Source organism: Salarias fasciatus (assembly GCF_902148845.1).
Source record: "Salarias fasciatus chromosome 7 unlocalized genomic scaffold, fSalaFa1.1 super_scaffold_4, whole genome shotgun sequence".
Classification (NCBI taxonomy): Eukaryota; Metazoa; Chordata; class Actinopteri; order Blenniiformes; family Blenniidae; genus Salarias; species Salarias fasciatus.
The window spans coordinates 1,014,115-1,028,356 of NW_021941229.1; the positions used below are offsets into that span (position 1 = coordinate 1,014,115).

Sequence of the window (14,242 nt, forward strand, 5' to 3'; positions counted from 1 at the left end):
CAGCTCCAGGACTCTGGTAGATCCTGCAGAACCCTCCAGCTCCCAGGACTCTGGTAGATCCTGCAGAACCCTCCAGCTCCAGGACTCTGGTAGATCCTGCAGAACCCTCCAGCTCCCAGGACTCTGGTAGATCCTGCAGAACCCGCCAGCTCCAGGACTCTGGTAGATCCTGCAGAACCCTCCAGCTCCCAGGACTCTGGTAGATCCTGCAGAACCCGCCAGCTCCAGGACTCTGGTAGATCCTGCAGAACCCTCCAGCTCCAGGACTCTGGTAGATCCTGCAGAACCCTCCAGCTCCCAGGACTCGAGGACCCGAGCTTGAAGGAGATACCGCCCAGCTCGGGAGAGAACAGAGTTATATATATCCCAAATTCACAAATTCTGACGCCGATAAAATGGATTGAGAAGCTCAAGTATTCCAAACTGCCTCAGTTGATTCTATGATCTTCAGAGCCGTCCTGTAAAGAGGTTCCAGCTGGGGTTAGTCCAGTGCCTTCCATTCTGTTCCATTAGAAGTGATTCTTAATGGCTGCACGTTGCTTTTTGGAAGTGTGTCTCATTACTGACCCACATTGCTTTCGTCCTCTTAACTCACTGCTTCTGTCTGGTTCGTTCTTGTCTGCTGTTGTGCGTCTCATTTGAAAGCTGATTTTCGACACTGAAAACGTAAAACTGTGTAGATAAAGTAAGTAAAATTTATTTATATAGCGTTTTTCCCAGACCGACCGTCACTAAGTGCTTCTCAGTGTAAAAATCAAATACAGATCAAAACACAGCACAGTACGTAAAAATCAAGCGATGAGTTCATATAGGAACCTGGTTCTGCCAGGACAGCGCTGACCAGAGGGTCTGGAATGTCTTCTGGAACAGGAATGTTTTTAAGTGTTTTTGAAGCCTCCACTGAGTCCAGGGAGCAGGGCTGGAGGAAGCTGGTCCCAGAGGCCAGGTGGGGGATTTGAACCAGCAGTCACCCCTGGTTTTAAAACGAGTCCGGGGAACTCTCAGCAGGTTCTGGTCCGGTGACCTCAGGCTCCGGGCCGAGCTGTCGGGCTTGATGAAGTCTCTGATGTACATGGGAGCCTGACCCTGTAGGGGTCAGAAGGTCAGCACCAGGACTTTAACCTGGACACGGAGCCCAGCAGGGGGCCAGAGGAGGGATCTGAACACAGGTGTGATGTGGGACCTCCAGGTGGAGCAGGGAGCCTCCACCTCCTGGTGGCGCTGGTCAGCAGCCCGGCAGCTGAGTTCTGGACGTTCTGGAGACCAGCAGCTCTTCCTGGTGAGGCAGTGAACACCTGCTGCAGTAGTCCAGCCGAGGAGATGAACACATGAATGATCTTTTGAATGACACTTTGGGATTTTTCTTACCTGATGCTGTCAGAGCAGCAGAGTATTTGGATCTTGCCTCCTTAATGGTTTTATTTAAGGACATCACATCCCGGGTATGTAGTCTGTGAACCTGGAGCTTCCTGGATTTCCAGAGGCGCTCAGTTTTCCGACACAGTCTTGACACAGTCTAAAGCCTCCTCGTCCAGCCTGGCCGCCCGGTGGAGCGCAGACGCGTCCTGTAATGTGTGCTCTTCTGCTTCCAGACTGTCACTCGTCCTGCCTCACCTGTTCGGGGCCCGACGCCGGCTCCTGCAGCGGCTGCAGGGAGGACCGGCGGCCGGACGGCTCGGGGCACTGCGTGCCGCCGCCGGCCGCCTGCTCGCCGCGGCAGTACGCGGAGCGGGACGGGGGCTGCCGGCCCTGCCACAAGCACTGCCACGGCTGCCGGGGCCCCGGGAGGAGCCAGTGCCTGAGCTGCGGCCCCAGACACCTCCTGCTCAGTGAGTCCTCCGAGGGCCCGCCCTCCCGGACGCGCCCCCCGGCCGCGGCTGCCCACCGGCTGCTGTCGTCTGTTGCTGCAGATGGCACCTGCATGGACGGCTGCCCGGAGGGTTACTACGAGGACGGGCGGCGATGCCGGGCCTGCCACGCCGCCTGCCAGTCCTGCGTCGGAGAACACAGCCACCAGTGTCTCGTCTGCGCAGCTCACTTTTTCCGAGAGGGCAAGGAGTGTGTGGAAAGCTGCCAGCACGGGTGGGTTGACCCGCTCGCCGTCCTCCGTCGCCTGGAGCTCAGGCCTCGTACGCCGCAGCCCTCACAGAAGTTACATGTTTTACCCAGCAGCGTTCTGAAAACGACGCCCCTTCACACGGCGCTGGCAGGAAGGCCGAGAGTGACGTAGTTAGACTGCCCGGCCACTAGGTGGCCCCGCGGTTTGTCTCTGTCATGGAGCCACTCTCACTGAGACTGAAGGCCGTTTCCATAACAGTGCTGGAGCCCCTGAAAACACAACTTTTAGAAAACGACTCCTGAGATGGAGCTCCAGAAAGTCCGTTCTCTGCAGGAACAAACAGGAGCAACATCGGAGCTACATGGTTTTGTTTTCTCCGTGTCGTCACGCACTCAAGAAACCTCCCTGAAATGAAAACACTTCACAGCTGCATCCGATAACGCTGTGGCGTAAACGAGGCCTGAGAGAGCTAACTTAACGTTCCGTTAAATTGATCCACAGTTAAATTGTCACCACTGAAGAGCGGCGCAGCAGCGCCTCTGTTGTGACACCTGCCTGTGTCTTCCATGTCGGTTTATTGTCATTCTAATGATGTGTCTCCATGCTGTGGAGCAGTGTGTCCTCAGAGGACGGCCGGTCTCTAATCTCATTTGTCCTGATTGATCTAATCTCTCGTCGCTCTGACCATCTGTGGAGCAGTCACTATGGAGACGCCGCCTCGCGGGCGTGTGAGCGGTGCGACCCGAGCTGCGGGGAGTGTCTGGGCGGCGGCGAGGACGGCTGCCTGAGCTGCTCGCCGGGCCTCCTCTTCCTGCGCAGGGACGGCCGCTGCGCCCCCTCCTGCCCGCCCGGGCACTACCACGACGGCGAGCACCGCACCTGCGAGCCCTGCCACGCCAGCTGCAGGACGTGCTCCGGTACACACACACACACACACACACACACAAAGACAGAGTGAGTGTGAGAAATGTGAGATATTGATGTGACTGCAGATGTGAGAGGACCGTAGATGTTCTTCACAGAACAGACTCTGATGTTCTCTGAATCCACATCCGGCGAGAACAAGGAGAACGTCTGAAGGGCTGATTTCCCATCAGTCACAGCGAAACAGTGTGAGCTGGAACACAAACTGTAATGAGATTACAAGTCAGATTCTGCTTGCGAGGAATTTCTTTTTGGTTCAAATACAGTTTATATACGAGGAAAGTAAAATTAAATAAAAGTCTTTAACTAAAAGAATGTTCTGGATAATCCAGTAGAAAAACTCTGAAACATTCCAGATCTATGACGATATTTTTTTAGCTTTTGCTCATTCTGGAACTTTAAAGCTATAGTGCATAACTTAAAAATGTCTCTGAATGTCCGTGTTAGCCAGGCCACTGCTGGTGGAGATGACAAAATGCAGATGAAGCCGATCGGCTCCTCTAACATCTCGCTGGATTTTTCAATATATATAATTCTTGGGGGGGGGGGGCACACCTGGGCGTACGTCATGTGGAAGTGCCGCTTTATTGTTGTAACGCAGAATTCCGCTAGAGGGCGACCGAAGTTACGCACTATAGCTTTAAAATGAACTGGGAGTTTTGACAGATGGCCGAATTCTGAAACATTCCAGATTTCTTACAGATTCCCAAAAAACATTACCACTGTTTGATCAACTGTCACCATTTCTCAAAGTCGCCCTTTCAAGAACTCTCACATTCTCCAGATCTGTAGATTTCAGCAGATTCTAGAACTCCAAAACATTCTAGATCACTTACAAATCACCTGACACATGTCTCATATGTTCTACAGCTCTCACAGTCTGGAGGCCCAACACATGTCAGATCCCTGAGGAACTCCAGAACTCCTGTGGATTCTAAATCTCTAAAACTTTAAATTGTAAAACTCATTAATTCTAAAGCTCAGACTGTCTGGAACGCTCAGATTCTCTTCTCTGGATCTCCAACAAGCTCCGGTTCTCTCTGAATTTGTAGAACTTTGACAGATCGTACAGAGACACTCCAGTTGTCTTGTGCAGTCCAGAACTCATTCTTTCTCAAACTTCTACATCTTGACAAATGTTGGATCTCTGATGAATTCTGGATGTCTGACAAAGTTTCTCGCACTTTCTAGAACTTGCACGCACTGGAAATCTCACACGTTCTGGAAGTCTTACACATTCTAGATCTCTCACACGTTCTGGAGCTGTCACACCTTCTACAACTCTAAGATTCTGCTCAAGTCAACTGATGAGGAAAGACGGAGCGGCTGGTCTGGAGGCCGGGTCAAGAAGAGCAGGATAATTTCAGGAAGCTTCAGATGTTCACAGTGAATCGGCGTCTCAAAGGGCTTTTTAGAGATTCAGTTCCAGATGTTAAAACGATCTTTCACCCAGACTTGGTTATTTACACAGCCACTTAGCTGATTTTGAAAAAATAGTTTTTGTTGAACTTACCCCTAAATTCCACTGCATGCGCTCCGCTCCGCTCCGACCGCCGCAGCAAATACGTTACTATCTTAATGACAGTAGCTGATTCCACAGCCTCCGCCCCGCTCCGCTCCGTCAGTCCAAGATAGAGCCGAGGTCTGTTTCTCTCTCCGGACCGGTCCGTCCACGTCTCCGTACGCATAAATGTCCACAGTTCAGATGCACCAAACAGGAAAGAGAACTCTAACAACCTCCGGCTTTATACAAAATAAAATCATTTTTCTTTATTAAAAACTTCAAACTGTTTAAAGACGTTTTATTTGTCCTCACATTAATTTTCAGATATAGCACGAATAGACATACCATACTGATTAAAATGTACACTTTAAAAAGCAGGCAGCTGACCTCATTATTTACTTTTCTACCTCGAAGGCCATGTTCTCTATGTTTTTTCCCTTTTTTTTTTTATTATAGTTAAGGTGCTGTGGACACCAATTATAATGCTCTTGGGCGGCTTGAACATGTATGTGTATATGTATATATACATATATGTATATGTTTCTTTTCTTTTTTGCTATTCTCTTTCAAAAGGAAAACTTTTCAAATTATGCTGAATTCAATCCAAGATTGCTTTAATATCATATTTTGCTGAGTCATATCATATTTTTCACAGTATTTATTTAATTTTTTTTTGGTTGTTTTTTGTTTTTTCTTCCTTTCAAATTTAATTTATTTTGTGGTTTTATTTTATGTTTGTGTGTATGTGTGTATATGTATATACATATTCTTTCTTCTTTCTTTTTTGGGGAAATTTTTTTATTTTATTTTTTTCCATTTCTGACTTTTTTCTGGAAAATATTCTTATTTTGTGAAAACTCAAATAAAAAAAAAAAAAAGCAGGCAAACAAAAACTAAAACACACTATCAAGTCTTATATGACAAACTTCTGTTTTGCCTGTAATCAAGCTGTAGTTGAATGTTTCTGAATGTTCACACAGCTGCATATACGGCCCGTTTGCAGGCTGTTGTCCATAAATTTCGTGTTTTCTACAAAATACATATTCAGGACCATGTATGCATTTTATTCTGAAAGGCCTGAATGTCAACATCCTGTCGCACGAAATTCAGCGTGTTGAAGCACAACAGCCAGGATGAAGAGACGCTGGTTTTGGAAGTGGAGAATCATAACATTTTATCTGACCCCATCATCCTTTCTACCAGGATGTACAGAGAAAGACGGCAGTGAGGCCCAGACTGCTCAGCTTCTGGAGGTCGATGCTGAATAGCGCAGCGCTGCTCTGCTTCTCCGGCGGCGGAACAGAGACGCAGCGGCGCAGAGCGGAGGGTTCTGACAAAACAGAGCGGAGCTGAGCGGAGCGCAGCGCAAACGGACGCAGTGGAATTTAGGGGTTATTGTCTTCATTTCAGGCACATCGGTATCTTTGTGGACTGGACTGGCCTGACTTACTTCATACTGACAAGTCTAATAAAACTCAGTAGCTCAGGGTGTTCCTCCCCTCATTGCGGATTCTACACTGTTCTTGCTTCAAAAGGACTGATTGTTGAAATAAACAATAAAACTTAGGGCTGCACGATTAACCGACACCGCATCGAAATTGAGGTTTTAACTGCTGTGGTAACCGAGCCGCACAGGGCTGAGGTTTTTCCGAGGCATTTCAGTGACAGACCTATCCGCCAATCAAAACGTTCGAATCTCGCGTTCCGGGCCACCGGCCAATCACAAATGACAACAGGAAGCAAGTATGTCTGCACTGCACCGCTGCAGCTAACTAGCGTCAGGTTGCTAACAACAAACCCTGCAGTGTGCTCTGCGGTGTCGTGAGGAGCAGAAGGTTTTCAGTGTGACTCGTTCTCGGTGTGAAAATGGCTGAGATGACAGCAGGAGAGGGAGCGGAGCCGCTGATATCAAAAAAGAACTGTAGTTCAGCTGTTTGGACTGACTTTAGGTTTCAAAAAAACGACGTGGAGCAAAAGCGAGCCAAATGTAGATTGAGTCGCCATGCAGCAGCCAGATCCAGAGAAAACACGTCTAATTTGCACCAACACTGCTACACAAGTAGGGCAGTAACAGAAACGTGGACGAGTCGCAGGTTATTCTCTCTCTCCCCCGATCGCCCCACAGCTCAGCCTTCATCCAGCATGTGATGCTCTCTCTCTCTCCATGAAAACATGAAGCGCAGCCCAAGAATGAGAGGGAAGACGACCCAGAGCAGGATTACTAAACTGAGTGTGAACTAAGAATATTACAGCAATAAGGATTCTTTTTTTTTTTTTACCCTTTATCTGTAGAGGCTGGCGAGTTTTTTTTTTTTTTTTTTTTTTTGGGGGGGGGGGGGGGGGGGGTTGTTTTCCGAGTTGAAGTTGGTTTCTGATTGGTGCCTATTTGCGGTTCTGGTTTTTAATTTCCATTTATTTCAAATTGCTGTTGTCTCAGTAATTTTCTGTGACCCATGCAAGCAAGACCAGTATTGAATTACAATTCTGACAGCATTGGGTTTTGATTATTTTGTTTTTTATTTCATTAAAACAAGGCACTCTTTATTTTCCGAACGTGATGCAGACAGCACGGTGGCGTCTCGCTGCCGCTGCCTGAAGCTTTGTCAGGTTAGTTTACATTATGTGTAATTTTATGTGTCAACAACTTGAGCAAGACTATGTAAAAGCAACAATAATTTTTTCGATCATAATTTCAGCTGTTTTCTGCATTTGAAAGAATGAAATGTGAAAATCGCAAATCGATTTGCAATCGCATTATTGGTCAGAAAAATCGCAATTAGGTTTTTTGTCAAAATCGTGCAGCCCTACTCCAACCTGTTTATTTCTATATAAGTAGATGAAAGTTGAAGTGGTGTAGTTTTCAGTATGTCTGCTCCATCACTGAGTGTACTTTGCGTTCAGTGTTACACTACAGTACTGTCGACAAAGCCAGAGGCCGTCACAGCAACCATTTCACCACAACAGTGACATGGTGAACTGGATATTCATGCCAACACCCAGCAGGAGAAACCTACTGAAGAGCTGAAGTTTGTGGACGGACAGCTGGTAGAGCGAGGACAGATATGGACGGTTAGCAGAGAATCTACGGTCATCAGCAAACTGTGACATGTAACAGTGTGAACACACACTCACATGTGGCTTCATCTGCTGCTGCTGGTTTGCAGTTCTGCATGTTGACGGCACCGATGGGTTAATACGACCGCTAACCGGCCAAAATAAACAATACAGTGTAGTGTTTTGTGAAATCTGAAAAGGCCATTGTTGCAACTCTCTGACTGGACGGCTCTCTGGACGGTGTCTCCGGTTCTTGTGTTGGTTCCATGTTAAAGCAGGAGTTGAGGTTCTTGGCAGTGACCAGATTTCCCTCTGGTGTATTTGCAGGACAAGTGTCTCACTCGTGTGACTCGTGTTTTCCTGGATTCCAGTTGTCGGATGGAAGGTGTGAGTCCATGTGTGATATGGGCCAGTACCCTGCAGCCAAGGTAAGAGCTGCTGTCAGCATGTGGATGTCTGCACTGAGTGGAGCTCTGTCGGTTGTTTGGAAGTTGGTGGATATCTTTGTGTTGTGATTTTCTTCTTGGACTGAGGACTGCTGCTACCTTCAGTTCCATCCAGAGACAGAATGACTGTTCCTGTTTCTAATCATGTGAAAACGTATCATCTTACCGTTTCGGTTTGACAAAAGTTTTATGTTTACACGGCAGGGTTCTAAGTAAGATGTCAGTTTCCATGGCAACGACAGTAACACTAAATGCGATGTGAGTGAAGTGTTGTTTTGGTTCGTTTACACGGCGTCGGAGCTGAGCGTTTCCCAAAACGTTTAAAAAGTTGTGTTTTCAGTGACTCTGACCGCTGTTTTCGTGTAAACGTACACAAATAACATTACAGACACTTTGGGTTTTCACTGGAAACCTTGCCGTGTAACCGGGCCCTGGAGGTATTGCTCAGTGGTCCGAGGCAGCTCGTCCTCCGTCAGGCTTCTTGGTTGGGATTGAAAGGCTGTGGCCCTGCCCCCGTCCGGTTCAGGGTTCAGGTCACTCCTGTGAGGACTGCCACCCCTCCTGCCTGGAGTGCCAGGGCTCCGGACCCCACAACTGCACCATGTGTCCTGCTCAGGCCATCCTGGACGCCAGGGGGCGCTGTCTGCTCTGCTGCCACCACCGTGAGGAGGGGGAGGAGGGGCTGCAGCAGCAGGAATGCTGTAACTGCACTGAGACCCGAGGTAAGCTGCAGACCGGACCTGGAAGGACCGTCCCAAATTCACATCATGAAAATCCACCACTGGATTTAGATGGGGCGATCCAGGAGTTTGATTCTACTCAATGCTGCTCATGATACCATTCATGACACCAGTTCCACCATGACGTTTTTGTTTTTTTGTTTTTTAGAAAACTTTCCAGAAACCTTTTCATTGTTCCTGTTATATTTTCTATCTTCTTTTAAAGCTAGGGTTGGCAATGTTGGAAAGCTAGCATGTAGCATGAACATAGCATCTCCCCAAGGCTCCGCCTAGCTCCCACCCCATTGGAGGAGCTCCCGTTGGGAGCGGAGACGCGGAGACGTTTGCGGCGTGCAGCGCTTCTGCGTCCAGTGCGTCCCTGGCGTAACCTGTCCTCAGCGCTTCGTTTCTTCGTTTTTCTTTATTTGCACTACGACAAGTTATGGCGCACTCACCGGTGAGTGAACCCCCAAACATTCTTCTCCGCCATTCTGCAACGACGCTCCGTCCTTCTACGCGCACACTGAACCAGGGTCAGTGCACGCCACTGACATGTACGCGCAGGGGGCAGGTCGAACGGTGAAGGGATTTGATTGGTTTAAAAAAAGGTGTCCCGTCAAGACGATTGGTCGCTGTTTGTCCCGTTTTACTCCTGCTGTAGATAGCGGATATTTTCCAAACTATTTTAAGAACACGCTATGAATTGCTTCCCATCAGGTCATAAAGATCATTTTACCCAGTATTTTAAAAAAATGTATCTCATTCAGATCGCCAACCCGAGCTTTAAAGCTTCCCTCAAATGAAACGTCGTACAGTAACTGACTGGAGAGCACCAACTCAGGCACAATTCATTTACTTTTCTTCAGTGAAAGAAACACCTAACAAAGAAAAACTAATTAGTTGAATTTTACAGCAAATCTTGAATTTAAAGTTAAAGATAAATTTTCATTTTCCGACTTCAGAGAACCAAAATGCTGCCACACTTTCCATTTGAAGTCTCCACACAACAGAATTTTCTGCACTGACTCTAAAGGGTGAAATTGTGTAAACTCAGCTCTGCAGACTCACATTATACTTTAATGTGAACTATATTAGTTATGAACAGGGACTAAATTCATTTAAAAATGTTCCCAAGAATAAAGCTGAGGTGCATTTTCACAGCAGTGACTGTAAAGAAAGGAAGCTTGGAGGTGGCAATCTTCATGAAACTTCCACTTTTCTCTCACAACCAGCTGTTTTCCACAGACGGTGTTCATCTTCAGGACTGACAGTTCGATCAGTGGAGGGTGTGTTTGCTGGTGCAGGATGTGGAGCTGAGTCCTCTCCCTAAAGTGGAGCATGGACGCCCTGTGCAGCAGCTCTGAGTAATCTGAGCAACAGGCAGTTTAAGAATCTCTTATTAGATCACATTAGCTTGGAGACAATGTCTCGTCTGAATCTGGTTCCCTCTGGTCCCCTGTGATCAGCTCCATCACTCGATGTCAGGGGAAGATGAGGGCCTCTCCACTCTGGGGGTCGGTTGTTGGTGGGGGGGCCTGATGGCTGCGGGTGGTTGGCGCTGTCTTGGGGTCGGGGTCTGGGCTGCTTCGCTAAGAGGGTGTCTTTGTGTTTGGTTTTGATGGGGGTGGGGGGGCCCTGTGGGGAGGGGGGGCTGGGTCTGGGTTCTTCCGCTGCCCCCTGTCTGTCCTTGCCTTCACTGCTCCTGATGCCTGATGGAGGGTGCTTCTTTGATCTGGTATCAGAGTTTCTCTGTCTACGGTCGACGGGGCGCTCCTGGCTTGTCCTGCACCGTGGGGCACCGGGGTCATGGGGGCGCTGCTGCCGCTAGCCGGCCGCCCTGTGGAGGGATGTTCTCTTCCCCCTAGCCCTCATCCCCCCCTTCACATGTAGGGTCTTGGGAGGTGAGGTGTGCTCATCATGATGTGTGTGGTGGGGGGCCATCAGAGTGGCCTCATTCACTGCACCCTTTGGCGGCTCGCCCCTCAGTTTTAGTTACACCTGGTCATCTAACACGACCATATATGGGGGGGGGGGGGGGTCAAGTCTTGGGCTCTTGGGGCCTTGGACCTCTGATCTCTGGGCCTGCCGGTCTTGGCTCCCTGGGTCCTGGGTCACGTGGCTGGTGGGCCCAGCTAAGGCCTTCCTCTGTCCGCTTTGGGGTCGGTGAGTGGATGTCTTCCTTCGGGGGGGGGGGGGGGGGGGCTGCTGCTGATTGTCTGGGCCCTGAGGGCCTCTTTGACCTGCCTCTGGTCTTCTCAGAGGTCAGAGGTCATGATCAGGCTGATCTTTAGTCACTGGTGAAGACTCAGTCCCCTTGTTGTCTTGTGGGCTGTGAGACTAATGGCTGTCTGGATCAGGTCTCTCCTGATGCCCGGCTCTGTAATTTGACACCTGGATCCGCAGCTTCATGTTCTAGATCACTAGCAGCTGTGTCCTCTGACTGCAGTCCGCAGGATGTTCTCTGTTCTCTCTGTTCAGGTTCTGGAGGGTCGGTTCTATGAACCTCATTTCTTCTCTCCAATCTGTTTTTCTTCCTCTGTTTTCCCCTCTCTCTTCCTGTCTCCCTGTCCCCCTGTCAGCTCCAGCAGTATCCTGGACCAGTATGGAACATAAGTGAAATAAAGTCAGAAATCATATTATCAGGAGGAGCTTTACAGCTTTATATTCTGTAAGCTCCTCTTGAAGAGTCTGGAATATTCCAGCAGCCAGAACCTCCGTTCTGCTGCTTCGATGCTGAACAGGACACACACACACAAACACACACATGCACACACAAACACACACATGCACACACACGCACTCGCACACACACAAAAGACTTCACAGTCACCATAACAACAATCCAACTTGGTGGTCTGTCCATATGAGTGTTCTCCGTAGTTAATGTTAGGAGTGTGTTGCTCTCCGTGTTCTCTCCTGTTAGGAGTGTATTGTGCTCTGCAGCAGGTGTGTGTGGCTTCTATTGCAAACAAAGCCAGCAGCAACTGAACGTGGCTCAACATGCTAATGACGCTGTGTTCACAATGTTTACACATCAGCATGAAGCTTCTCTGAACAGAAGGAATGTTGAGTAAACGCGGCGGTGGTCTGACTCCGCCCCTCCCTGCAGGAGAGTGCATCCTCAGCACCAACCTGCCGTTCAGGAACGAGGAGGACGAGGAGGAGCGAGGCAGCCTGACCATCTTCATCCTGGCCTGCGTGCTGCTGGCGCTGGGCCTGGTGGCCGTCGTCTTCCTCGTCCGTCATTCGCGCTCCAAGAGCCGGCCGTCGGACCTCCCGCCGCGCGGCTACGAGAAGCTGGGCTCCGGCGGCTACAGCTCCGCCTCCACGGCGTCGTACGGTGGCCGGGCCGGCTCCTCCTCCCGCGAGGCCCAGCTGGTGGACCTGGGCGAGCGGCGGCGGGGGAACGAGGACGACGAGGACGATGAGGACGAGGACATCGTGTACATGGGCCAGGACGGCACCGTGTACAGGAAGTTCCGCTACGGACAGCTGGGGGACGACAACGAGGACGAGCTGGAGTACGACGACGAGAGCTACGCCTTCCGCTGAGCAGGAACCCGGGAGGAGCTCCACTTCACAACCACCGTCCGTCCACAGGGAGACATGAAGACAGCCCATGTGTTCACACAGTTAAGCGTGGTTTCCACAGTGTTGTCACTTTACGATGATCCCCTGAATATATAGAAGACATCACAGGTTCATTCCTGATATTATTCTTTCTGCTTGTTGAAGTGTTTTAAGTGATGCTTAAGTCTGATTGCTGTTGTTCTTCTCTTTGAATAAAGTGTTTTAAAAAAAAAAAAAGGCATGAGACTGGAGGAAGTCTTGACTCTTTCTTGCTGAGATCTGATATTTTTGCATTATCATTCCCACTGTCGTCCATCAGAACAAGACACAGCCAGACAATGAGCGCATGTGCCAAAAAAACTGTGAACAGCCCTGGTGGTAAATGTGTAAAGTTCTCCGCTTCATGATTCTTCAGTCCCAGTGCGTTTATAAATCAGGTAGCAGGGGATGACCTTAAATTCCCCAAAGCTACAGCCATTACACGGTGCTGATTGGTTTAATTTCATGTCATTCATTCATAATGTTCATCACTGATTGGTGGAATTGCTACTAAGCTCCTCGGGGCGATGTGTATCAATGTTGAAGCTTTTAGTCTACTCTGTTATAGTGTCTTTATAGAAAATGAATCACATACATAGTTAGGTTTTCATGAGTATTAGAGTTTATTTTGCTTTTTTCTGTTTCTGAGGCGGGGGTTGAGGCGAACGCACTGTTCACAGGAGTAAATATGGATGCCACACAGATCAGTGCATGTATTTCAGTTCAGGTAGTTGTGCAATAAGAGCTCCCCTCTGAACTGCCACCTCATCATGCTGGTATGATCCCAGGAGCTATGTCGTCGGGGGCTTTAGGCCTCTGGTAGGGCCCCCCATAGCAAACAGGTCCTGGGTGACGGGCCAGACTGACAGCCGTTCAAAAACCATTATGAGAAGGAGAAAAACTAAGCTTGTTACGTTTCCCGGTATGGTGCAGCCGGGGCCCCACCCTGGAGCCAGGCCCGGGGTTGGGGCTGGCATGCGAGCGGATGCGAGCGGCTGGTGGCCGGGCCTTTGCCCACGGGGCCCAGCTGGGCTCAGCCAGAAGGGGTGACGTGGACCTGACCTCCGGTGGGCTCACCACCCGCCGAGGGAACCGTAGAGTGCAGTGTGGATTGGGTGGCAGCCGACGGCAGGGTGCCCGGCGACCTGATCCCCGGACACAGAGACTGGCTGTAGGGACATGGACTGTCCCCTCGTTGGGGGGGAAGGAGCCCGAGCTTGTGAGGGAGGTTGAGAGGTACCGGCTAGATATAGTCTGACTCACCTCCACACAGCCTGGGCTCTGGAACCCTCCTCTGGAGAAGGGCTGGACTCTCCACTGCTCTGGCGTTGCCCGCGGTGAGAGGCGGCGGGCTGGAGTGGGTTTGCTTGTAGCCCCACAGCTCAGCGCCATGTGTTGGAGTTCACCCCAGTGAACCAGAGGGTCTGGTCCCTGGTCCTCCGGGTCGGGGACAGGTACCTCACTGTTGTCTCGGCTTACGGGCCGAACAGCAGAGCAGAGTACCCGGCCTTCTTGGAGTCCCTGGGAGGGGTGCTGGACAGTGCTCCGACTGGGGACTCCATTGTTCTACTGGGGGACTTCCACATGGGCAGCGACAGTGAGACCTGGAAGGGGATGATTGGATCGCACGGCCTCCCCGATCTGAACCCGAGTGGTGTTCTGTTATTGGACTTCTGTGCTAGTCACAGTTTGTCCATAACAAACACCATGTTGGAGCACAGGGGGGTCCATAAGACCACTTGGAACCAGGACACCCTAGGGCGGAGGTTGATGATCGACTTTGTTGTCGTGTCATCTGACCTCTGACCTCATGTTTTGGACACTCGGGTGAAGAGAGGAGCAGAGCTGTGGACCGATATCCACCTGGTGGTGAGTTGAATTCTCTGGCGGAGGAGGAAACCGGACAGACTTGGCAGACCCAAACGTG

At 50.0% G+C, this 14,242-nt stretch overlaps 1 protein-coding gene across 1 annotated transcript in view; it reads left to right on the forward strand.

Annotated features, from left to right (window-relative positions):
• pcsk5a (proprotein convertase subtilisin/kexin type 5a) overlaps positions 1-12,258 on the forward strand; it is a 58,114-nt gene extending 45,856 nt beyond the window's left edge. The window contains exons 32-37 of the mRNA XM_030085552.1: positions 1,593-1,829; positions 1,911-2,082; positions 2,759-2,976; positions 7,869-7,969; positions 8,514-8,709; positions 11,816-12,258. Of these exons, the coding sequence (XP_029941412.1) occupies positions 1,593-1,829; positions 1,911-2,082; positions 2,759-2,976; positions 7,869-7,969; positions 8,514-8,709; positions 11,816-12,258 (1,367 nt within the window). The remainder of the gene's footprint in view (positions 1-1,592; positions 1,830-1,910; positions 2,083-2,758; positions 2,977-7,868; positions 7,970-8,513; positions 8,710-11,815) is intronic.
• The last annotated feature ends 1,984 nt before the right edge of the window (positions 12,259-14,242 follow it).